At 47.5% G+C, this 25,220-nt stretch overlaps 1 protein-coding gene across 13 annotated transcripts in view; it reads right to left on the bottom strand.

The window, feature by feature from the left end:
* GLI2 (GLI family zinc finger 2) overlaps positions 1-25,220 on the bottom strand; it is a 198,191-nt gene that overhangs the window by 5,737 nt on the left and 167,234 nt on the right. For all 13 annotated transcript variants that reach the window (XM_075512418.1, XM_075512417.1, XM_075512422.1 and 10 more), the window contains 8 exons: positions 24,809-25,010; positions 21,821-22,034; positions 20,081-20,194; positions 16,470-16,601; positions 12,637-12,786; positions 8,770-8,934; positions 4,018-4,299; positions 535-871 (listed from right to left, as the gene is read on the bottom strand). In XM_075512418.1, coding sequence (XP_075368533.1) covers positions 535-871; positions 4,018-4,299; positions 8,770-8,934; positions 12,637-12,786; positions 16,470-16,601; positions 20,081-20,194; positions 21,821-22,034; positions 24,809-25,010 — 1,596 coding nt within the window. The remainder of the gene's footprint in view (positions 1-534; positions 872-4,017; positions 4,300-8,769; positions 8,935-12,636; positions 12,787-16,469; positions 16,602-20,080; positions 20,195-21,820; positions 22,035-24,808; positions 25,011-25,220) is intronic.

Below are 25,220 nucleotides of genomic sequence, written 5' to 3'. Positions count from 1 at the left end.
AGGAGCACTGAAGGGATCATAAAGATGGCTTTATCAGGAATCCCCAGCCAGCGGGAAACCAGCATATGAAACTATAGGCAATAGCCAGGAGCTCTCGAAATGACAAAAGGCCTGTCAGAGCAAGATCAAGGACAAAGGGCTTGTCTGGATTGCTGCTGTGCTCCAGCAATCTCCCTGGAGGCACATCAGCCCTTGGGGAATTGTTACTGCTGGAACAAACCCAAGCAGTCTTGTGGCTGCCACTGGGACAGTGAGGACAGCTGCGGCTGGGTCCTGGGCAGGCCCAGGAACAAGGACACCAACGCTTCTACCTCCTTTCTAGCTCTGTAGCACTGAGCATCTGGGTTTCTGTTGCACATCACCAGACGGCTGTGTTTACACCCAAGCTCTCCATTTTACCTGACATCTCTATCCAGCAAGGGCTGACTCAGAGGCAGTAAGAAATGATCCGCCTCCAGGACAGACTCTTGGTTATGAAACCAGAGTCAAACTCTGGAGGATTCCTACAGGACATGGTCCAGGCCCAGGGCTTACCGTTTCCTGAGATGGGAGGCAGCTTGGTGTTTCTGGCTTGTGGAGCTGGGCTCACCCATGAGCAGGAATCTTTAACTGTCTTGAGTTTCTCTTTCTTGAGCTGTTCAAGTCGTTGCATCGTCGTCATGTGTTTCCTTAGCTGCAGGCTGACTGTCGAATTACCAGATGGGACTGTTGAGTCCACAACAGGAGCGTTGTCATCCAACGCCGTCAGATCTCCCAGACTTCCCCCGCTGTGCATGTTCATTTCTACTCCACTGTCATTGTTGTTGGTGCTGCCAAGGGGTGACGGCTCACTGCTGCATGACGACTGGCCACCAGGACTGGACTGACACATCTTGGGGAAGGAAAAGAGGAGGAGTTGGGCAGGTGGAAACATGGATGGAAAGAAACCAGGAGCACAACATCCTCAGTGGGCTCCACATGTTTGGCCCTATCCCAGGCTCTTCCCTCTCTTTTTACCCTTCCCTGCTGCAGGATCTCAGCTCTACCAGAGGGCAGCAGCACCTTCCCTAGGGGGGGACGGCAGGGCAGCACCCCACAGCTGGAAAAACTATGGTGGGTTCAACTGGAGGACGGAAAGAAACCAAATGCTGTTCCTCCAAAAGGTTAAGGACAGATGCTTCTCGAAGAAAAGCAGCACGCTACCTGATTGTGCAAGGTATATTGCAGCAAGCACTGGCTTATCTAACATAGGATCAAGGCCTAAGTATTTCAGACACAACGTATTTCTGTCTTTAAAATACCCTAACATATAATTAGGTTAGCTGACAAACTTCCCAGCCAGATAAAAACCTGGTTCACTGTTTGCAAACTCCCACTTGCAGATAAGGCAGATAAGCACCATAAATATTTATTTTATTTACATTAGGAATTGCATTTCACATTGAGTAGTTTATTTGCAGCAGACACTAAATGGCCTGAACTTGCTCTGAGGTAGCTGTTGCTGCTACCAGACAGGATGCGGGGCTTCTGCGCTTGAGGCCCATGCTCCAGCAACTGTCAGAAAATGGGAGCGTTGAAAAGGCAACGTACTTTGCCCCAGGCCAAAGTGGGAGTGCAGGGTGATGCAGTGTTTTACTTTGCTCCCTAGCAGCCCTCATGGGCAGGGCTGACTGGCTCTGATGGCCTCATTGCCCTTCAGTTGGGATGATAGAAATTGCAAACCCAGGATTTAATGGCAAGTTGTGATGCTGGGAGAAAGGCGGCAAAGGGAATCCTCAGGCACTGTGTCCTCCCCCTTTCTACACTCAAGCAAATATCCCCTGTCCCTCCCCATCACTCCACACGCCTCCGCCTCCACCCTGCGGGGGTTAGCTGGAGAGAGGACATCTGCAGGAGACCATGCTTTATACAGCTATTTTAATACAAAGGATTTCTTTGCTCACCTTAGTACCGACTGTCCTTAGGAAGGTAGAGTAAGGAAGGGTAAGTGGGAATAAAGAACAGATTGTTAGGACAAAGACAGCATTAACAGAAAGGACCATGTTAGTAAAAGGAGCAAGAGGGGAGTGCAGAATACAACACAAATTGCCAACTTCACCCCCTCTCCCGTACCCCATCTTTCCTGCCTTCCCTCTTTAGGGGCCCAGATAAAAACCCCTAGGAGAGACTTCCCACTCATCTCCATGGGTTTGGGATGAGACCCAAAGATGGGTCAAAACAAGGGGCCAGTGAAGCATCTCGCCCCTCCCACCACCCTGACCTTAACCAGGAAACAGGAGTTGGACGTGGGCCCGCCAGGTCAGATGCTGCCCGTTAGACGTGCACGAGTGAAGTATGCAGCGCTGGACGGGAAGAGTGGAGAAGAACATCCGACCCATGGCCCTGCCGCCAGCGAGATGGTTTGGCTGCAACCCTGGGAGCGCAGAGCCCTAGGAAAACAACCCCACACCTTCGGGAGAAACGGGGTGGGGAGCTGTGATTGTATCCATGTTTTCATAGAAAAAAAAAACAGCCAAAAACCCAAAACACATGGAGGAAGAGTATTGGAGAGAGGTCATTCTGTCCAGTGGTTCTCACACTCAGTTTTTGTAACCCAATACAGAGCCTCATCACAGTAAAACTCTTCCTTTAGTCAATTAGAGACACTTTGGATGTGAAAATACTCAATTCCTTCCTAACCGAAACATGCTGCTCATTAGTAATTTGTCCAACAACACAACCCTTAACCTTTTTTAGAAAATCTTTGTAGCTCCAGGGCATGTTATTTCATAGGAATAACAATCTTTTAGCCTGGATTCAAATCAAGAAAATATATATTTTGTAGTTCAAAGTCCTTTCAGCTCTAGTGAGAAGTCTGGGGACTATGTGAACACTCTCCTTTGCAGGTGAAGGACTTTTCTGCTGTATCCAGCCCATACCCTGCCCCACTCTGAGCTGGCACAGCAGACCAGAACTTTGGGTACGAAGGTGAAGAGAAACATCCAAAGGCAAAAGTGACCCGTGTGTTGCAATGCTCCATCTCCTCCACCAGCAGTGGTGTGCTGAGGAGCAGGTGGGCTCCCTGCATGGGGTGGAAGAGGCTTGAAAGTGTTTGGACCCATCACCATACACACCTCGTTAGCACCATCGACCACACTACTGCCTACTGTGGAGCTGCTGTAATGGGCAGAAGGCTGATAAATGGTCTTTCCTTCAGCTGGTGGCCACTCATTGGGCTGTAAAGCATGATCACGGTTGACTGCAAGCCCACACTCTGTGGGCCACAGCATTGCTCCCATGTTTATTCCTGGTTTCACTCCCTTGCCCCATCGTCCCACTACAATTTTCTGTGGCATCTGGGAGTCGTGTACTGAACTCGTGTGCTCCTGAGCAATCTGCTCTAGCCAACCTTGCTTGAGCAGGGAGGTTGGACTAGACGATCTCAAGAGGTCCCTGCCAACCCCAGCGATTCTGTGCTTCTGTGTATGGTGGACAGGACTGAGGAATTGAACTTGCTTTAAGATACCCAACAAAAACAAACCAGCTACTTTATCCCCACTGGCTTCATCAGACAGCCCACAACAGAGTTGTGCCAGCAAAACTGCTGTGCAGCAGCAGCCTGGAAAGAAAAACAGTGAAGGGTGCAGGGAGGAGGAGAAAAGGGACTGCTTAAGCCAGGACTTCTGCTTCAAGAGGCGTTCATCAATCTGTGCCCTACGGTCATTGCTCAATTTAAATTGGTGAGATAGGTAAAGCTCATTTGACCACAACACTCTGAGTTTTACCCACTTTCACAGCACAGGGAGGCCAAGCTCAACACTGGGCATCACGTGGCCCCCATGACTATAAGGGCGGGAATTTGTGATGCTGGGTAGGAAGGTGCAAAATGTACAGGACTGTGCCCTGACCTGCAGTTTCATCTCTGGACTTGAACTCTAGGGTGTTGGCAGGTGAAGGGCAACTGCCCAGAGAGGTAAATGGCATGCAAATGCTTCACGCCCCCATTGCGTTGGAGAAATTAGGGGCCGCGTCATTTCTGCCAAGAGCAACTGCTCTTACCACAGAATTCTCCGTTTTTATCATTTTGACTTGTAAGCAATCCTCCATGTTCCTCGTGGTGCTGTTGGCCTCAGGGCTGTCCTCTGAAACCTTGCTGCTCTGCTTGGCGCTTGCCTCATTGTCCCCATTTTCCTTGAGTGGAGGTGGCCTCGGGTGAACATCATTGCGCTGCTTCTTCGTGACGTGGGCATCAGGCCCGTGCACAGTCTTGACGTGTTTCCTGAGGGAACTAGGGTCTGTGTACCTCTTTGTACAGCCAGGGATTTTACAGACGTAGGGTTTCTGTCAATACAAGCAAATCTTGAGTTATATTTAGAACAAGCCCAAATATTCCCAGTACAGCGTATGGGCCAATAAAATACAATGAGCATAGCGGCTGGCAGCAGCAAAATGTGGAGCATCTGCTCCACGGGATTCTGTAAGACTGAGATCTCTAAGATGTGATATATGGGCTGCTGATGATCCACACAGACCTGGCCAGTCATTTGATGTTGGCTAAACTCCTTGTTTTCAGTTTCTGGATTAAAAGACAGCTAAGAATTCATTAAATACTTTCCTAATATTACTTTCCCATGTATGTATTTGCTTGGGTGGCCACAGGAATGTTTCCTGACTATGGATGGGAGGGAGGTGATGTAGGGGACTGGCCATAACACATTCTCTCTGCTAAGGTGGGGTCTACACCGAGAAATGTCTGAGACCTTCTGGCTGATGGAATTCCAGCGAAACCAAGCCAGACTGGATTCACCCTACCCAATCTATCATACCACTCCAGCACCTGTCACCTTGAAATCTGTTATTGTGCAAAACAAACCACAGGCATGCAATGTTTTTTTCAGATGATAGCACTCTAGTCCTGAATTCATGAATCATTGATTGCCACAGGAAAACAAGGCTGAAGTCATGCTTCTGAAAACAGAAGTCAGCAAACAGATACTTTTCTTCTTTTAACTTTTTTTTTTACTGAGTTTCCAATTCCAAAGTGTATTAGTGCTGCAGTTGTTTGAGCTGGTGCTGCTGTGCTGGAAGCTCCGAATTCATCACAAGTTCCGCTTTCAGCCTCACAGCTACTCTAAGTATTTTTCTGCCAATGCACTAGGATAGATCCATGAAAAAAACCAGATAGATGCTGTTTGAAGGCTACCCAAAAATGACCATTCCTATTCTTTTTTTATCTGTTTTGTAATTTCGTCCAGAAGCTTAAGTGAAAAAATACAAAGGAGTATATATTCTTTGCAGAAAGCCAGCATCATCACACGAAAAATACTGAAAGTCTGTTTTTTATTCAAAAGCATGCTTCCTGACTGATCTTGGCACATCACTTGAACAAACGAAATCCTTGTAACACCCCACTGAGGTAAATATTTAATATATTTTAAAGCTGGGTAAACCAAAGCACAAAAAGTAAAATAGTTTGTTTATAAATCTCATGCAACCTTTTGGACGAGGCATTATAGAAATATTTTTGCTGCTATTAAAACCTATTCTAAAGAACAGAACCCCCAGCACGTGCTAAAAAACCCTACATAAAACAGTTCAAGGATTTTTTATAAAGATCCTTTAGGCCCAATAATTCTGATTTTTCAGACACCAGCAATTAGGGTAACACGATCACTGTTGCTTGGACAGCAGACACTCCACCTAACGGGGTACAACCATCCTCTTCATCAGGCCATACCTCCTGCAACTGAACTGAGCACAACTGCTGCTTTGTTGGCATACCTTCATATATCCCCTGGGTTATCCAGATTCTGACATCTAATGCAATGTATGCCCTAGTGAAGTCAACGATCTAGATATCTCAGATGCCTCCCTCCTACTCCCATACACATACAGCATGATACTCCTTAGGGCGGGAGAACTGGAGAACTCCCCAGGCACTCAGCAGAACTGAATTTTTGCATTTTACCCTTGTTTAGCTTGAATTGGAGAAAATGTCACTCCGAGCCTTTGGCTGGCCGTGAACTCATGCTGCTCTTTTGTGTATGCACTGGAGAGTGGTCACAGGATGAAAGCCCTTTTCCCAGGAGTAACTTTGAAGGTATCCCCTGAAGGGATTAAAATACTCACTGAAAGTTTAAAATGAAATAGTGCATGTGACATTTCAACAATCAAACAAAAGCCAGCGTGGTAAGATATCCCCAGCCTTGAACTTTGGCATGTTTAGACCATACACCTACATCTTGTCACACAATGACGGAGACAAATACAGGGAACCTGGAACTTCCCCCTTAGAGGAGGCATGGATGACTAACTCTCAAACTGTGATGTATCCCAAGTAAACACTGCAAGCAGAGGAAAATATTTAGTAGGTAGCTAGGAACCACAATAGAGTTGCCAATGGGTAATGGGAAATATTCACAGCCACAAACTCCTGCTTTGCATCCATGTGATTTTGTCAGCCAAGATCTCAGTGCAGTTTGCTAACCCACTGGTCATGGCCACAGCTGGTTGCAGGACCCTCATGTAGGTCTGCTGCCCAATGCAATGAGCTTTGCCATGAGGGATGTCATCTGTTGCAAAAGATCATGTTATATGTTCCTCAAAAAGAGGGTGTCAAATATATGGCCCAGAGAGCCATTATATGCAGCCTACAGATCTCCCACAAGTCTTGGGGCATGCTTGTGTTGCATCAAGGAGGGTTGAACAGCAGTTCAGGAGTGAGCATGGTCACAAAATATAAGATCATGCAGTGCTGTGTAGTTCTCATGGTAAGGCTCAGCTGGTCTGGTACAAATACTCCACTAGTGGCTATGCTGTTTCTGCACCTGAGAAGGCTTTGGCATCCTCCAGGGGAAGCAACAGCAGAGGATAAAAGCCCCATCTGTTATTGGAGTCTTTAATTTGTGTTGTTGGATGCAGCCTGTGCCATGTGTCGGTATATTAGATCAGGGTCCACCATAGACAAGGAGTTGGATGCTCCTGCCCTACAGCCTCACCTTCTTGTACAATGGGAACCCAAAGGAGCAGACCTTCAAGTGTGTCCAAACTCTGCACAGACGAAGTGAGGAGTTATCCCAGATACAGTGCAGCTCCTGATCTGGATACCTTGGGAAACTGAACCCATCAAAAAAATGACATTTAATAATACAGGCAAAGCCAAAATTCCACATGTAGGAACATGGGACACCAGCTGGCCCAGCACAAGGGAAACTCTGGCTTGCCTAGGAGGGATCCTGGAAAAGCTCTAGGAATCTGAGCTCAGGTGATCTACGGGCAAAAAGTAGCTCAGGTACTGCTTCAGTCTGCACAAACTGGGCAGAGTGAGTCTGTATTCAGCACTGAAAGTTGTACTGGCAGTCTTGATCCATCCACACGAGAACCCTTAGCGATGGAAGAGAGGTGCAAAATTGATTTAAGGACAAGAAAAAATGCTGCAGTAATGGGAATCTTCGGTGACTTGACTGACTTATTTAGCTTATGACAAAGCAGAGGGAAAGTGACTTAACACTGTAGTGTTAGGAGGTGGAAATAGCAACAATGAAAGGGACATTAGATCCAGCACAGGAGGAAGGAAGAGAAATCATCCAGGGCTGGAAAACAAGCAATTTCTAATACCTGAAATGTGAGATTAAATCATGACTGCCTACCTTTCAGGGGAGCTTTAACAGAGACCAAATGATGTTTTAGTCAAACACCAGTTACTGGGAATGCAGGTTGCTAAGCAGACAACAGGTTGCATGTCTTGTTGGTCCCTCCTGGCCTCAAGGTCAGTGTAGCCTCAAACCAACCCCAAACTACCCAGTGCCAGTGCAGATATGGGTTAATTTTAACCTGTGTCCTGCTGGGGAAGTGGCTTACTGGTGAAGGACAATGCTGACGTCTGGGTTCATACCCAAACCAATTCAAATAACACAGGGATCCAGGTCATTCATTGGGTCCATCTCAGCATCACACAGCACGGAAGGGCATCCTAGACTTTGAGTTCTTATTCTGACTCCAGCAGAATCTCTGAAACCTACAGAGCTTTGGTTATCACTGACAGATATTATGCCAAAGATAGAAATACTCCTAACAAGCCCTTTGTAGACACAGCATCTCTTTAAAAAGCTGTCATCCATGGCAATGGTATTCCATTCTCCAATAGTCTATATTTAACTGTTGCAAATTAGGCTACAGACTGAATTCCTCATGGCTGCAAACACTATTAGAACTTTGGAGTGTTGTTTTTTCTTCCCCTGTCAGCTAATTAGTGGTAATATAAATTTCAATCGTCGGCCATGGTTGATTGCAACAGACCATCACATGCGTTACAATAAAGGCAATTTCCTCTGCTCCCCAACTACTAATAGTGGGTCTTAATTAGCCAAGGTTAACAAAGCATTGCATTGTGCTCTATCATTGTACATCAAACAATGAAGGGAGCATTATTTCCAGAGCGTCAGGATCCAGGGTAGCTGTTATACTACTGCAAGTCTGCTCCACAGTAATATTAAACACCACATGCACAACTGTACAATCCTATTTGCACTATTAAAAATTATAAATTTGGAAAATGCTAGCTTTAATTTCCAAAGACGATTAAAAAGTTTGCATACTTTAACATCTGTTTATGATTTCAAACATGGCTTTCATAAATATAAAGCTAATGTGGTCTGGCTCTCCAGCAAAATAAATCCCATTAAAAAATAAGAAAAACCTCTCATTACAGTAGGTTTCTTTTTACATGAGTCCAGCGTGTAAAGTGTATTTTTATTGTCAGCAAAATTAAAAAAAAAGCCCTCCGTTGAGCTGCGGTGAGCCCAGGCTTACCTCATTGGAATGCGTCCTGTTCTGGTGCTTGGCTCTGTCCGAGGCATTGGAAAAGGCTTTATTGCAGCCTTCGTGTTCACAGACATAGGGTTTTTCTCCAGTGTGGGACCTCAGGTGTGTCTTTAAGTTCTCCAGGCGGGAATAGGCTTTGGAGCAACCCTCAAACTAAAATAAAAAAACACAAGAGGAGTGATTAATTAACCAGAAAAATTTGATTTTCCCCCTGCCTAAACCCTTCTCATCTGTTTCTCATTCTTTCTTTTTTTCTTCCATTTAAAGGGCTTGTGTTTTAGGGAACAACATCCACTTTGTTGGGAGAATTCACTTCCCTAGGCAGGCTGAGAGTTTCAGCAGTGAGTCATATTTAAGGTGCTGCTCCTTGTTGGGTACCCACCTGACATTTCAACAAGAGACTCTTTTTTCCAGCAGGGTTGAACACCCCTCCACTCCTTCCAGGGCTCTCTTAGCCCCTCCTGCCATCCCTCTGCAGCCAACGCTCTCAGAAACGGAGGCCCTCTCCTTCCCACCCAGAGAACTGACAGCTTCTTGACAGTTTGACCAGCCTTGCAACTTCACTAGCACCAGCTCTGGAAAGGCCAGACCGTTCACTAACACACAAGCAGAAATCTAGCAAGCTTTGAAGTTTCCCAAATTACAGCTTGGGTCTACTCTCGGAGGATGCTGTGGTCAGGCCGTCTGACATTACCAGTTTAAAAAACAAGACTCTCAATCTTGAAGACAGATGGATTTTTGGATGACAAAACAGGCCAGGAACCTTCCTCCTGGAAGGAAACCAGCTGCCCACACAACGAGAAGGAGCAGCTTGGGAAACATGGTGAGGCTTCGGGTGATGTAAGTCCTGCCACGCTCCACTCTGGCTGGGCTGAGGGCTTCTCCCTGCACCTGCCCCGTCTGCAGCATGGCAGGATTTCACCTCAAACCAAGGATGCCATCTTAAATGCTCTTTGATGAAACTAGTGGGAACTTACAAACACTGGAAGAGGTTTTAAGAAATGCAAGGCTCCCTTCCAAATTCTAGCTAAATGCTGCACTCACTGTTCAGCCGGGAGCATTGAAAAGCCCATGCTGCACTTCCTATGCAAGCACCTTAAAACACACTTTAAATTTCAACAAGCCGCCCCTCTGTTGTAGTGTATGCAAGCCGCAAGGCACTGTATTTTAGTCAGATCACTTAAACGTGTCTACAAGTTCAGTCCCGATGTGACAGGACTTCACATTGCTATGTTTGAGTCTTTGGCAGTGAAGAAACTGGTGTCGTAGCAGGACAGGTCATGCCACAGCTGAGTGTCTGATTTCCCTGTGGGCATCTGAGTGGTCGTATGTGTCCAGAGATCTGGCCCTTTTGGGCACAGGCCAAAGGCAGCTGCATGCAATAGCAACAGTACCTGTCTCCTTGTGCTCCATGGGCATAGGACTCGCCTGCACTGCTAAGGAGTGAGGCAAACATGCAGCCCGTGAAACCCAGGAAGCATATAGGCACAGGCTGATCCCATATAACTTTGTTGTGCTGGAAAAGAAGTAGGGTTACTTAAGCTTCCCTTTAAGGTCTAGCATAGGGATGGTAGACATAAGGCAAACTTGCTCTGCTGTCTTGAGATAGCCAGATCTCTTCAAGGACAGTAGGAGCGTCCTGCAAGAGCTGATTCCTTCCACAGCTTTGTTGGGGTGGCATGGATCCAGTTCCCCTTCCTCAGACAACTTTCATTAGCCCATTTGGCCCATAGAACATGCCACAACTTTGAAGTAGCACACTATATCCCTTTCTTCTCTTGCCCTGTGCAAACAGTCCTTTACAACTCAAGTCGCTTACGGTTATTGAAATACATCATTCCACTTGCTGGAAAACAAAGGGAACTCAGCACGAGGCAACTCATGTATCCATTCCGGTTTTGTTGGATACTGACACAAAAATGCAGTTATAAAGAGCAAAAGTACTGAGGCCACATTTTCAAATAAGAGCTTCTCAGCAAAGCAGCCTGTGCATGTTCAAAGCAGTTGTTCCCACTCTTACGCGTGGATTTGATTATGTCAGTGGGAGTTCTGGCTGTCATCTGTTGAAATAATCCTTGACCAAATCCCAGGCTGCAGTTGGGCTCATCTGTAGCTTTATGTACACCACAAACTTCTTGTCTGAAACAAATGGCGCTTTGAAAAATCACTGCCAGACTTGGACAAGGAATGCTCTGCCACAGAAGGGCACCATCTGCAGAGCTGCCATGTATCCCAGGCAATTGGAAACTGGTGGTACTCCAGTTTGGGGAGAGTTGCTGTGGAGGGACTGCAGTTCTCCAGGAGGCAGAGGATGACTTGAGACTCAAACACACACAGCCTTGCCATTGCCCCAGTGCGACACAACTGAGGCTTGAAAGAGGCAGGATTGTGCATTAGTGCTTTTTCCTGCTCCATTACAGCACTGAAGAGGATGCAGTCCCCGATGCTTTTTGTCTCCTGAGTCCCTCTACCTCAGGGCAGGGCTAGACTTTCCCCCACTGCTCACTTTGTAGCACATCGACAATCAATATTCCTTGATACTTTTAAGGAAGATTGGTAAAGCACTAGAACTGGGCAAAGTGCTTTAGAAGATTAAAACAAAGGACATGGCCCTGTGCCCCGGGGAGCTTATACACTAAATTAAATGAACACAGGGCTGGAAGATTGATAAAGGAGTCATGCAGCAAGCAAATCATACATATCCTAATATTTGTAAGCAGGAGCTGGGGCAGAGCCAGGGAGGGAGCAGGGCTGGAAGTGACTAATGGAGCAGAAGAGGAGGCAGATATGGGAGGAGGGCTCAGACATCTGCTGAGCAGAAAGAGAGACTCATCCCTGAGACTCTGGGGAGAGGAATGGTGTAATGCTGACAGCGGAGAAGGAGGAGAAGGCAGGAGCAGAGGATATCAAAAGACAGGGATGGACCTTCGGGAGGAAAAAGGTGTGAAGCATATGTGGAAAGAGATGGTGAACACCCCTCCTCTCCTACCAGTTGACCACAGCCACTAAACTCCACAGCTCACTTCTCTCTTGTGATCCCCATCAGGCATCCTTGGCTGCCCCACGTCAGCCCGTGGTTTGGTGGGAGACTCCATGTGTGAGGGCAGATATAGGCTTTAATATCTCGAGGTTGAGGAGGAGGTGAGCCCAGGTCTCTCATGTGCTAGATGAGCCTGTACCCACAGGGCTGAGATACAAAATAGCACCCTATGCTCTTCCTCAGGCAGTGTTTAACACTAGGCACAGTGCTGCTTGCATGCAGAAGGTATGGGGACTGAGCTCCTCTTGGGGTTTAAGCACCCAGGGGTTGACCTCACCTCTGGATTAAGAGAGCAGAGGCAGGAGGTGTTGGGCCAGCTCCTCAGGCTGGAAAGAGGCTCGAGTGCACACTCGGGTACGTGGGTGAGGGAAACTTGCAGCCCCAGCAGCAGTACTGGTTGATGCCGAGTTAGACATGACCAGGGTTAGGTGGTTCCCCACAGTGTGGGGTTACTGGATTTCCTTCTTGGATGTAAGCAGCTAAACTGGCTGGTTTTCCACCTTAAGTGACTTGTCCTGAGTCACTCTGGATCTCTGTGGTAGAGCTGAACCCATTTTCCCCAAGGAAATGCAGTTTTGCCCACTAAAACCTTGACCACCCTTCTTGACCGCTTGCCCTGTCCCCAGGGTGTAACCTGCAAGTAGCTATAACATGGACACAGAGAGCTGGACTGGCCCTGAGCTGGGTGCCGGCAGGTACCCTGGGAGAGCCCTGCTTGAAGCCATGCCTGTGTCGGCACACACTTTTGTGTGACTACCAAAGTCCAGTGTCCCACTTGCCAAGCTGAGATACACCGTGTGTCCCTGCCAGCTCACCGTGCACTTGTGTGGCTTCTCTCCGGTGTGCCTTCGCATGTGCACCACCAACATGTACTGAGCCTTGAAGGGCTTCTGCTCCCGCGTGCAGTCCTGCCAGCGGCAGACAAACTCCTTCTTCTCCCCATGGATGTGATCGTTGTTGATGTGCTGGTAGAAGAGAAGGGAGAAGCAGGTCACTCCTGGAAGAGCTGATGTCAGTGAAGCACGCACAGTGCTCCGAAAGCCAGCCGTTCCCTCCCCAGTGCTTGTGGTCAGGCATTGCACCTGGGTCCCAGGTGCACAGATAACACCAGGGACACGGGATCCAGCTCTGCGGTCTGGTGCGTCCTGCAGGAGAAGGCGCACAGCACCCAGCACACGAGGTGCTGGGTCCAAAGCAGCTATAAATGGGAGGTTCGCAAAAGCAATAAGGACCCATGGTGCCAGGGAGAGAGGAGTACTCTCAGTGTCTCCTGGGCTGCCTGATGCCACTGTTGGGGGGGATGAGAGAGTCATTTTTGTCTCTGCCGAACCCTTCTGTGCCACATCTACGCAGCTGGGACCCTTTCTGGGGCATTGCTGGAGGATGGGGGAGAGGAGGAGACAAGCCTTTGTTGGACTCGATGATCTTAAAGGTCTTTTCCAACCTAAATGATTCTATGATTCTAACCCTGCTTGCGCACCAGCCCATACTCCGGCCCTAAGACATCCACCTGCTGTCCAGCGCTGGCGGCTGGCAGGAAATGACAGCATCTGTGAGCTATGCGCTAAGGAAAGCTCTGCGGCCTCAATTACTGCTAATTACTTGGGTCCGTAAAATCCTGTGCTGGGGTGTTGAAAAGCAAGACCCAGAATGGTGCCTTCGTCCACCCTGGGAGGAAGATGAGGGTTGCTTTTTCCCAGCCTGGGGCAGATGAAGCCCTGCTGAAAATAAACAGAGCCGGAGACCAGCCCGTCGGCAGCGCTGTTCCCGCAGTGGCCTTGTCTCTCTGAATGGGGTCTTGCTGCCAAAAATAATGCCTGTCCTCGCTCCTGTGTTTTCAGCAGACATTCACTGACAGGAAATCCTAAAATAAACCACTTCGGGTTTGGGTTTTGTTTTTTTGCACTGAGATTTTTTTCCAGCCCCCGCCTTCGTCCCCCCGGCCAAGGCCAGGCACACATGTTGCGGCTTGGGATGAGACTTTCTCAGGGTGGTGGGGCAGCACGAGGACACAAAACCATGTTAAAACAGAGCCATTGGCCTTCACGGTCCCAGCTCAGTCCAGCCCTGGCATTTTGTGTGCTGCGGCCCAATCCTGGGGACAGGGACCTGCTGCTTGGGGCACCAGGTCTACCCAGGGGCAAGAGGAGGTGTGTGGAGCTGAGCTGGTCCCTCAGGCACCACAGCTAAACACCAAGAGCCAAAGCTGTGTGCCAGGAGGGTCGGGGGAGGCTGGGTTTGGGAGAGGTTTCGGATGGGTTTGGAGCTCAGCTGCCTATGGTTCTGGTTTTATAACATGGCATTGGTGTGAGATTTTAGCCTCAGATGGTGGAAATCTAGTGAACCCCAGCAGGAGGACCGTGGACATGCTAAACCACATCCAGACCAGACTGGGAAGATATGTCTCCTGGCTCTGTTTGTGTGGGAGTCTGACTTGCAACCAAGACTACGCACGGCAGTGCTAGGAGTGGGGGAGTGCACCGGCTCGCCCGTTCGGTCCTGCTTGGGCCACAGGAAGACACATTTATGGGAGGGGGACTGTAGTCCCCCTTCAGGCTTATTAACTCACTGTCTGGGCAACATCTGCTTCCCATCACATGGTGGAGGAGCAGTTGCACAACTCACCGCACTTCAGCTACGGCTCCATAGCCCCCATCAAACCCCCACCTGGCCGGACGCTTTGCTTGGGCTTCTCTCAAATTGTGAGTGTGACCTTCAAGGCTGGGAGCAGAAGTGGTGCTTGTAAAAATACGTCCTCACTCCTGCTGCTCCCTGTTGACGCACACTTCTGCCACAAGCTCATTACCCGCTGTGTGTGGAGAATGGACCCTGCACGCCCAGGTACTTTGCTCTGCACACAAACTAGAGTTTTTCCATGCACGGTGGGATGCCGCCTTCTCAGAAGGTGGCCCACGACATCTGTATTTCATTTGCATGTGTATTTTGGGCATCAGAAATCCACAACCCATGTCGCTAGTAATCATAGTACAGAAGCCTCCGTTTTTATAACCTTCCAAATTTAGGAAAATCTTGGACATTCTGTCAAATATTTTTCTTTGGGTTTTCTCTGGAAATAAATTGTGCTGAGCTGCCCAGATCTGCCCTTCACTTTGCTCTGGGTAGAGGTAAAGAGTTTTTCTTATGTCTGAGAGGGAAATGCACAAATACTGCTGGACAAATGTGAGCCCAGTCCATCTGACAGGGCTGCTGTAGTTTAACCCCAGAAAAGCAATGCCCCGTGGCATGCAACGTACAACCCATTAAGCACCTTATCACTCATTTGGCCCTGAAAATAATTTCCAAATCTGTCTGTACGCAAGGACTTGCTGCACTGAACCAGTGACTTCTGGCAGAGGTGGGCAGGTGCTAGCCTTAGATGGAAGAAGAGCACATACTCAAAATTATCGTTTAGAGTGTGGTCCCTCTGGGCTAAGATAATGTTTGTGTGCAGAGCTTGGGGAAACAGAGACCGATGCCTACTTGGTGGCATCTAAACATGACTAAAATTAAGATATATAAAAAAGGATGAGAGCGGACACGAGCTCTTCGAAAGAGGGCTACACGTGAATCACACACGGGTGGCCCCTGGCAGGCTTGGAGCCAGGCTGAGGCAAGCAGCAAAAGGCTGAAGGGAAAGGAGAAGATAGTGACTCCTGTCACAAAATTTGCTCAATCCAACATTTTGCTACAAGCAGCAGGGTTGCTGGGGCTGGTGAATTCCCAGCAGCTCTGGGCTGGCTTCAAACGAACGGGGCTCACACCACAGATCCAAAATAAGGACTGGGAGGGTGCTAGGCTGGGGGCAGGATGGGGCTCAGACACAGATCACACCTGATTTCACAGGGACTCGCTCCAAGTTTGAGGGATTTGTTGACCCCAGAAGCCAAAGAAAACCAAAGGGTGGATTCCCAGGTGAAGCAAAGCACACAAAAGGTTCTTGGAATTAATTAGAACTGAAAATCTGATTAATGATTTGGTTTGGGGATCCTTCAGGGAGCAGTTTTGAGACTGGTTTGGGGATATCACTGTGATTACGGAAGCCCTATTTCCCAATTTTTAAAAAATCAACCCACTTTCTCTATTTCAGGCCCTGATGGAGACACTGGAGCATGTCTCCAAACCCTGGAAGTGCTCTATTTTTGTGGGAGGGATGAGCTGAGCAGGCCAACAGCCCCTAAGTGATATGGCCCCACAGCTCATGCCACAGCAGCATAAAAGGCTTTCACGGCCTGGACAAGGACGGAGGACAGTACGGACGATCCCTGACCCACAGCTGCTGTAGATGTGTGGGGAGGCTCAGTGAATATGGCCAAGGAAGAGGGAAGGCCTCAGCCCCCTTCCCCATTTTCTGATCAGGTCCTCTGCACGGAGCCTTCTGTCATTGGGTCATGCGTGAGGGAGACCGAAACTGCAGCCTCAGCAGCTGAGAAGAGAGCAACATCAAATAATCTATGAGAAGCTTCCTGCAGCTAAACTCCTCAGGGAGCAGCGACCTGCTTTGGCAGTGTTTACACACCGTATCTCTGATTTGCACCTTTAGTAGCTCCCAGAGTGAGCTCTGGCTGTACAGCTGCTAGTGATAAAAAATGACAACAAGTGCACAGAAACCCAAATTTATCGCTGGGCTTTCCTCCCAACCATTACTCACATGGACGAGCTGCTCTTGAGTGTCATATTCCTTTGTGCACCCTTCCCAGTGACAGTTCGTCTCATAAATAACCTCAGGCTCCTGTTTACATTCATCCTTATCTAGATCTTCTTTCAGGTCTGTCAGATGCTCCTGCAACACACAACGGTGCATTGTATAAGGTGAACTTCTTTCATCTGAATTCCTCCGTCACTCATAGATTACAGGGCAGGTATCAACTGATCACAAAACTGTGCTCATTGTGGCAACATACCATCCTTGATTACTGTGAAATAATGAGTTACAGAGTTTTGGTAGAAATGGATCAGAGTTAATGACAAGACACGAAACACCCTGAAGCCACAATTGCAGCGGTGGCTGGCTCCAGCCAGGTCGTGGGCAGTCCCAGGAAGGGCTGGAGAAAGGAAAAGGCTGGCTTTTGACCTTTGGTTTCGCCCTTTGCTGGAGCAAAACTTCTGATCTGGGGGGAGTGGGGAAATATGAGCATGAAGAAACCACAGAGCAGTCAGAGCCTAGTGGTTACCACACTCACCCGACATGGGTTGGGGAGGGGGGGTTCCTGTTTTCTGCATCTTTCAATAGATCAGAAAATTATACCTAACCCTTATCCAAAGATTTATGCCTGCAGGGTGCTCCACAGGGACAAAGTGGTGAGCCCCCAAAGCACTCCTCTGAGATCGGCAGATTTGGGAAGCTTGAGCAAGACCCCATGATGAGTTGGTTGCAGAACAGAGCTCTGGACTCACAAATGAGGTAGTTTCATGTTGAGCACGCTGTGAGCTCTATCTTAACCTCTCTGTCTAGCCAGCTCCTCGGTGCTAAATGGAGCACAGAAGATTTTTTTTATGGCTGCTATGAGGATTAAAACATTGACACCTACACGATAGTGTAACATATGACATAATTAGTACAATGCAGAGGTAAGGACAACTGTCGCCTCTGTGTGTGCCAGACACTTGTACTACAGACATGGCAATCAGCATCCAATATTAGCTTGGGAATTTAGCAATACAAAACCCTGCAGGTTTTGACCCCCTTCATTCCCTTTCCTCCCAATTACTACTACTGCCCAGCACAAAGCATCCCGCCTCCCACGCAGGTTTAGACAGGAGTGTCTGGGGTGACTGACCACATCAGATGCTGTTCCTCATGATCTGATGCTCCAGTTGGCCTCATAAGTGTGTAGACACAGCCAGACCCATCTCAAACTGCCTCTGACCTGCCCAAATGGACCTATCTGTCTGCCACCTCCTTCCCCACCAACACCTTCCCAATGCCTACTGAGGGGCTGCAATGATTAATGACTTCATGGCATTATATGGCTTGGAAAGTGAGAATAAGTACCATAAGAAAGTTCAATGTACCATAAGAAAGTTCAATAATTTTCATTAACTAACTCATGACATACATGACAGCTGTGACTTTTCAATTCAAAAGTTTAGATATGGAGAGGAAGAGATTTGATTTAAATAGCTCTTAATTTAAAAAAAAAAATCGTAAGGTGGCTCTTGGGACAGGAAACTGTAGTAATTTACAGAAAGACTTCTGGAGATTCAAACTATATCAGAGCCCAGAGCAATAGTCTGAGAAAGTTCAAACAGCAGCTTCTTTTTCCTGCAATTCCTATTTGGCTGAGCTGTGAACATTATTTTTGTTGAAAAGTTTCTCTCCATGCAAAGTGTGGTCTCTGGAAAAGTGAAATTTTCTACTAAAAATCTTATTTTGCCAGAATTTTTATACTTTCTGTTGGAAAAATGGAATTGAAACCATTTTAATTTGTTGAAGAGGACTGACTTGTTTCATTTCTGGCTAATTCAACGTTAATCTGAATCTGTACTGGAGCTACTGTGGTATCGTAAGAGCACAGTAACTCAGGTCCCTCACGCCTGGCGCTCTACTGTGTCCCACAAATCTTGTCTGGATTGCATTTTTTATAGCACAAGCCATCATGGGAGATACTGTCTGGCCAAGGATTTTAAATACCCAAACCACAACTCACATGAGGCGTTTCCAGTACAGCATTTCCAAAACAAAACACACACATGTATGCTTTTTTTTGGATGGCTGAGCTCCATACTCTGCAAAAAATGTATCAGCCAATAATTAACTGACTGTAACTCAACTTTTCAGCACAGTCTCCTGCAGAACAGGAATCCTCAAATTTAACAAGTTGCTGTCGCTTAGACCAACTGAAGAGGAGACACCCACTACGTTCAGTCTTTTAACCTGTTCTCCTTGCCAAGAATGGGCTGTCTCTTACAAGGTACTTTCCAGTAATTTCCCAGTCAATACTGAAATGCTGCAAGACGTGAAGCCTACATTTCCCTTGGGGTATTACTTCACAGGTCTCCTCATTAGGAACTATTAGACAACCAGCGTGCATTTTCCTTCTCTTAATTTCACCTTGCTATTCTAATCAAGCCTCCTTGCACCACTTTAAACGATTCTCCCCCTTCTTTCAGTGTTTATCTCACATAAGGCTCAGTGGATGAAACTCTGGGGCAGGGCTGCAGGGTTGAGCCAGGCTAATGCTACCCAAGCACTCCCTGCCATTGGGTGCACACCTCTTCAAATCGGAGCAGAAAACGGAGGATGACAGCCATCGAGCAAGCAGCTGTCTGTCCCACAGCTCCTCTGCTACAGATGCTTGAGAAAGCAGATGATGGCTTTCAGGTCTTTTTTCATTTGCTGCAAGAAATAAACATGTGGCCCTATTAGCCCGGGTGGTGGCCAGATTGGTTTTTCAGGGCATGTGCTTTTGCAGCAGCATGTAGATGCACTCTTAAACTCAAAGCTCCAGAGAGATGCCTCTTTGCCCTAATCGTGCTGACTACAGCATGTTTATCTTTCCCTGATATGCTATCTTCATCAATTTTACCAGCCCCCTGATGACTGCACACGTTGCTGTCCCCATGCATCATGCTGAGACCTGCTCCTGAACCAGGGCAGAAGGAGAAATTTGTCATCAACTCTTCCATTCACTTGACAATAACACGGCCTAATATTTCATGAAAATGAAGTGCCCAGAGCACTCCTGATAGTTTACAGTTGTGATAAAGGACGGTCAGATGGATACTGTCAGCCATTAAACAGTTTGCAATCACAGAGCTCCGGAAAGAAAGCAAAGGCCTTTGGGCCCTTCTTGGTGTCAAATGTTGTGTCACCAGTGTAAAGGATGTTCCTAGGAGCAATTCCTTGTTGAATCAAGAAGTCATCCTTTTTTTGCAAGCTTTCTACCTACATGCAAGATTCCCTCGTAATCTATGTTTGCTCTGAGACACTTAATGCTGCTTGCTTTGCAGCACAGAAAACTCGGACATCATTTTGAAAGTTATGACGCTCGAAATATTCTCTCCTTCCTTTTTTTCTATCCAAGCACAGCAACAGCAAGCTGAGTCCCAAGCACCCATCGAATGCTTCACTCAGTCACTGCAGTTGTGCCCTGTACCTTGCTGGGCTTCATGCTCCAAGAGACACCCACCTGCCTGGCAGACTTCAATGCCTTGCTCCCAGCTGCAGCAAAAGGTGCCAAGAGTATCGTTCCCAAAGACAACAAGACCCAGCAGCTTGCTGCCTCAGCCCCACAACACGTCTCACACCAAGAAGGTTACCTGTGTGGTTGGGGATGCTGGGGGCAAGCCCTCGACTTCAGTCTTGACTTTGCTGCGCTTGTTAATTACTGGATTGACTGTGCTGCTCACGGCCGACTCGCTGCTCTGCTTGCTCTAGGAAAGAAAACCAGGCAAGTTATGGCACGGGGGTTTGGGATGACAGACAGACTGCAGCCCACCTCTTCATTAAAAGTTAACTAAAAAATCAGCCAAGGCTGAACTTCAGGAGTGGCTGAGGACAACGGGGTGTTGGCCTGCTGGCCATAAATTGCCGTGTGGGCTTGTGCAAGGCAGAGAGATGGAAGAGAGGGAAAAATCAAGGACAGTATCAGCTTCTGCAGGCTCACCAGTGAGCATGGCCTTGCTGCTGCTGCTCTGTTTCAGAGCCATCCAGGCCCTGTGAAAGCCATCGAAACCTTATGCAACCCCCACCCAAGCCACGATTTTATTTCTCAATGCGATGAAATGATTTGTTGAGAAAAAGAACTCCTGGGCGGAGCTGGGGGCTCTGGTTACATGCGAGGGCTCCGGCGTGCTGGGTGCGTGAAAGGCTACGTGTGTATTTTGCTAAGCTCTTAAAAAATGAGAACAACTTCAGGAGGAAAACCGTCTCATTGTATGTGCATAAAATTGGAACATTACTATTTTAAATACACTCTTACTAATTGCTCAAGATTGGTCCTGCAAGTTATTAAACAGAGGCATAACTCCTGCCAGTCACATTATTTTGGTAGCCAGTTTGTGAGAAGAAAACAAAACCAATCAATCAAATAACCTTCAATAACAAACAGAGTTTGCAGCGCAGCAGCCATGAGAAACCCTAAAACAATAAACCAGTCTGAAAAGTTCAGTATGATACAACTAAAACAACAATTTGAAATGGGTATGAAATGAGGTGAAATAAGTCTTTGGGGAGAAAAGCAACTGCAATTTAAACTTCCAAGGAATGAAAATGGGAAGGAAAAATGATTAAAAATGTGCTAGACATATTCACTAAACCTGTGCATGTGGAGGGCTTGTGTACACATGCATGCGCCTGTGTGAACTCACAGGTATTTGCAAGGACACATTTGAGGTGTGGGATTTCATACACATCATGGCATTCCCAGTTTTCAAAATCTGGCCCCTGGTTTAGCAAACTTAAACAGTAAAAATCAACAGCAGGGATACCTCGAGAGACAAAGCTACTGAAAAAGAAGGAACAATAAGTAAACTGGCTAGAGGTCCTAGGTAGGATGCACTTGTTTGTTCAAGAGGAGAGGAATAAGGTGTTTTAAGACCATCAGCATGGTTCATGTCAGTAGAAAAAAGGAAGGAGAGACTGGTGGAGAAACTGATGAAGCTTGGTTCACAGTGCTCAGGTGCCTATCTGGCAAAACACTCCAGCATGTGCTGACTTCCCTCGATTTCAATAGCACATAACGTGTTCAAGGAGATTTGCTGCCTGAGATGACCCTGCATATCATGTTCAACGCTTTGATGGATCAAGGCCTTTGGTTCCTGCATGGGTAGGTACGTGTGTGTGCAAGGAAGGGAGGTAGGTGCAAAATTTGGCGGTGACTAGTCCAGAAATGCTTTGCCAGGAGGAAGAAAAAGCAATGTAAAGGGAGAGCATGAGTAAAAATGAGAGTGGGTAAAACTCCCACAGCCACCATGAAGGGTAGCACTCACCCCATGGAGAATGTGCCTCCATTTCCCCCGTGTGCCATGCATGGAGATAGCCAGGATGGCTGTCCCTACCTGGCTGGAGTCAGAGACGCAGTTGCTGTTGCTGCTGATCTGTGCCGGTGGTGGGTTGACGGAGATGACTGCCATGTGCTGCCGTGGGGGGAAGGTCGGGGATGGCTGGATCAGGGGAGGAGTGTGTCCAAAGGCTGAGCTCAGGCCTCTCTGCTGGGTCAGGATCTGCTGGTACGTCACGGGGTTAATGGGGTGGGGGAAGCTGAACGCCGGGCTGCAGCAATAGGAGGAGGAAAAATGATGAGGAGTTATTTTAAACAATGTTTATCACATTGGCTAGCAACTGATTCAAGTTTGGCTTCCTGGAGACTCCAGGAGACAGGCTGCAATGCCCCAGCTAGATGCCTTCAATGCCACGATAAGCCTGACAGCCTGCTTTACTGCAAAGACGGGATTTGTCTTGTGTGTGCCTCAGCAAATTTGTGAATCATTTTGACCCACGTATCAGGCTGATTGCAATTTCTTTGCTTCCTATGTTTGAAAACAGCCAAAGCCCTTGGCAGGGAGTGCAGAAGAGGATGGGACTTGGACACATCTGGCTCTGCAGCCCCCGAGGCTCCTAGGTTTTCCCAGGCAGACCTATTCTGCAGACTCGCAACCTTGGGGTTATGCTGCCCTGCATATAAAAAACCAGCATCACCTGGCTCACCTGGCACAGATCACAGCAGGGGTGAATAACTATCCATTTAACATAGTCCAAAACCATGCAATTTACTCTGCATTCAGGTGAGGGGAGTGCTGGCTCAGGGGACTGCTGAAGTATGTCACCCTTCATATGTAGGTCACCGGTTCAGCTCCAATCTAGGTCAGTGGTGACCAGAAACACCACCAGCTCCTGGCTGCTTGGGTGCTAACTGGGGGCAACGGGTTTGAGCCAGGATCATAGAATCATAGAATGATAGAGTCATTAAGGTTGGAAAAGACCTCTAGGATCATCTAGTCCAACCGTCAACCCAACAACTCCATGCCTACTAAACCGTGTCCTGTAGTGCCATGTCTACAAGTTTTTTGAATTCCTCCAGGGATGGTGACTCCACCACCTCTCTGGGCAGCTTGTTCCAATGCTTGACCACCCTTTCAGTAAAGAAATTTTTCCTAATATCCACTCTAATATCTCCTAATATCCACCCTGGTGCAACTCGAGGCCATTTCCTCTCATCGCTAGTTACCTGGGACAAGACACCGACCCACACCTCTCTACAACCTCCTTTCAGGTAGCTGCAGAGAGCGATAAGGTCTCCCCTCAGCCTCTGCTTCTCCAGACTCAACAATCCCAGTTCCCTCAGCTGCTCCTTGTAAGACTTGTTCTCCAGACCCTTCACCAGCCGTCAACAGCATTAAAAATGAAGCGCTGCCTCTGGAAACAAGAGGTTCACTCCCAGGGGTGAGTCGCCTTGGCAGAGATGGAGAAGCATGGGAGATGCCCTGCTCCCTGTACTCTAGGTGGGTGATGCATGAACCATAGACTCTCAGCCCAAAAATCGATTCTTTGCCACCTTTAAGAGGTGGCTGCCCTGAACCTTTACCCTCATGGTATTTTCTCTCACATCAGTAAAACTGCCCACGCTGTGAGTGCTCAGGGAACGGGGCCATAATTAGCAACACGCTTCATTTCCAATTTTGCTTTTAGAGAAAATACTTATTGCTGGTGACCATACAATTAGTATTTCTGTTCCAGACCAGTTAATGACAACTTGACCAAAAGAATAAAGGGCAAAAATCACTACAGTGTAAGAGAGCTCTGGGAGTTAAATACGCACTGCAGCAAATGAGGTGTGATGGCAGGCTGCTGCACAGCTTTGTTATGTTACAGCAAAGTCCAAAAATGACTTTCTGAAGTGCTACTAGGATCTGGGTCTGAGCGGGTGAGAAAGGATTTCATTCCTGCCACTAAGACGTTGTTAAAATAATAACAAAAAAGTCTTTTCACCCCAAACTGCTGACAGTTATCCTGTTATATATATAACCCATTTTACAATTCCTGACATTCAAGATACACTTTTAGAACACTGGGAAGACCTTCAAATTCAGTATTATTACTTGATTATTCCCTCGGAGGCCAACAACTGACCGTTGGGTCAGACTCTGCACCCTACTGATTTGTTGAAAATACCAGATGCTACCCTGAAAAGTTTAAAATCTGAGACTAAGATGAGATGCTACAGGGATGCCCAGTTAAAGATAACAGGTGACAAGACTGGAAAAGAATGATTACCAGACAAGGAGTTGCTATCTGTTTAAGTTAGCATTATGTTTGATTCTATAGTCATTTTTAAATGATGCTGCCAGATAAAGTAACTGATAAAATTAACGTTACAGTTACTAATGGCAATGTCTCTGTTTTCCCCTACAAATTTTAGAAGTGCATGATCTTTATAAACCCTGGCTTTGCAACATCAGTGTTAATTAGAACTAATATTTTTAACAGTTAAGTAATAAAAAGAATAACATTGTGAAACTTGGGTGAGACAATCACGGCAGGAATTGACAACAGTGAGCTGCCTAGCGTCAGTGCTTTTTAATTAAGGTTTGAGCAAAACTTTACTCAAGGGCTTAAATTTGTTTTAAATATGTTTTTAGAATTAGGCTCTTAAATCCACCCAGGCAACATTTTTTTTTAAGGATGTGGACCAATAATTTGGAGAATACTTTGGGGCAATCTCTTAAATCAGAGGGTTTCTTAATCAGTCCAACCGCTCACAATAAGCATTTTTTTAGATTAATTTATTCTCTGTTTCTGCTTGCAGGGAGGCATGATCGTACCGTAATTACTGGAAATCTGGTAACCAATAATCCCAATCCAGCACGACACCCCCCCCCCCCCCCCCCCCCGAAGTAACCAGATGGGGGCTTTGATTTAATGCACTACACAGCCCCAATGCACAACAGCAGAGGTTGCGAGGAAGGGAAGGTCTCCCTTGCTGGAGGATCACCCCTCCTTTGCGGGGATGGTTACACAGCTGAACAGAGCTGGTCCCAGAGCTTTACCTGATTGTCCCAGCAGATAAATGGCCGTAGGAGCCACTCGCCGCTGAACTGCTTCTGGAGTTGTTGATATACGCCACGAGAGAGTTTGGGGAGGTCCTGATCATTGTCTGGAGATCAATGCTGGCATCAGACAGTGGGGAGATAGACAGGGCTCGTTTTCGGCTTAATCTTGGAGTCACCCGTGGGCTCGAAAACCGGGACACTGTAGGAAAGAGAGACTTTGTCAGACAAAACCAGCGGGCTGCTCCCTTCCCACAGTGGGGCAGGAGGTGCTGAGACCTGCTGCACTTGTGACTGTTGTGGGACGTTCAGGAGCCGGGAGCAGCGCGGAGACCAGCTACACTTTGACGGGAGGTTTCCTCTCTGCTGGGTGCTGAGTGACAGGGGTCAGGCAGCACTGCGAACGCCCGCT

The sequence above is a fragment of the Mycteria americana genome, chromosome 9 (genome assembly GCF_035582795.1).
Source record: "Mycteria americana isolate JAX WOST 10 ecotype Jacksonville Zoo and Gardens chromosome 9, USCA_MyAme_1.0, whole genome shotgun sequence".
Taxonomy (NCBI): domain Eukaryota; kingdom Metazoa; phylum Chordata; class Aves; order Ciconiiformes; family Ciconiidae; genus Mycteria; species Mycteria americana.
This window is presented reverse-complemented; position numbering and strand designations above follow the sequence as displayed.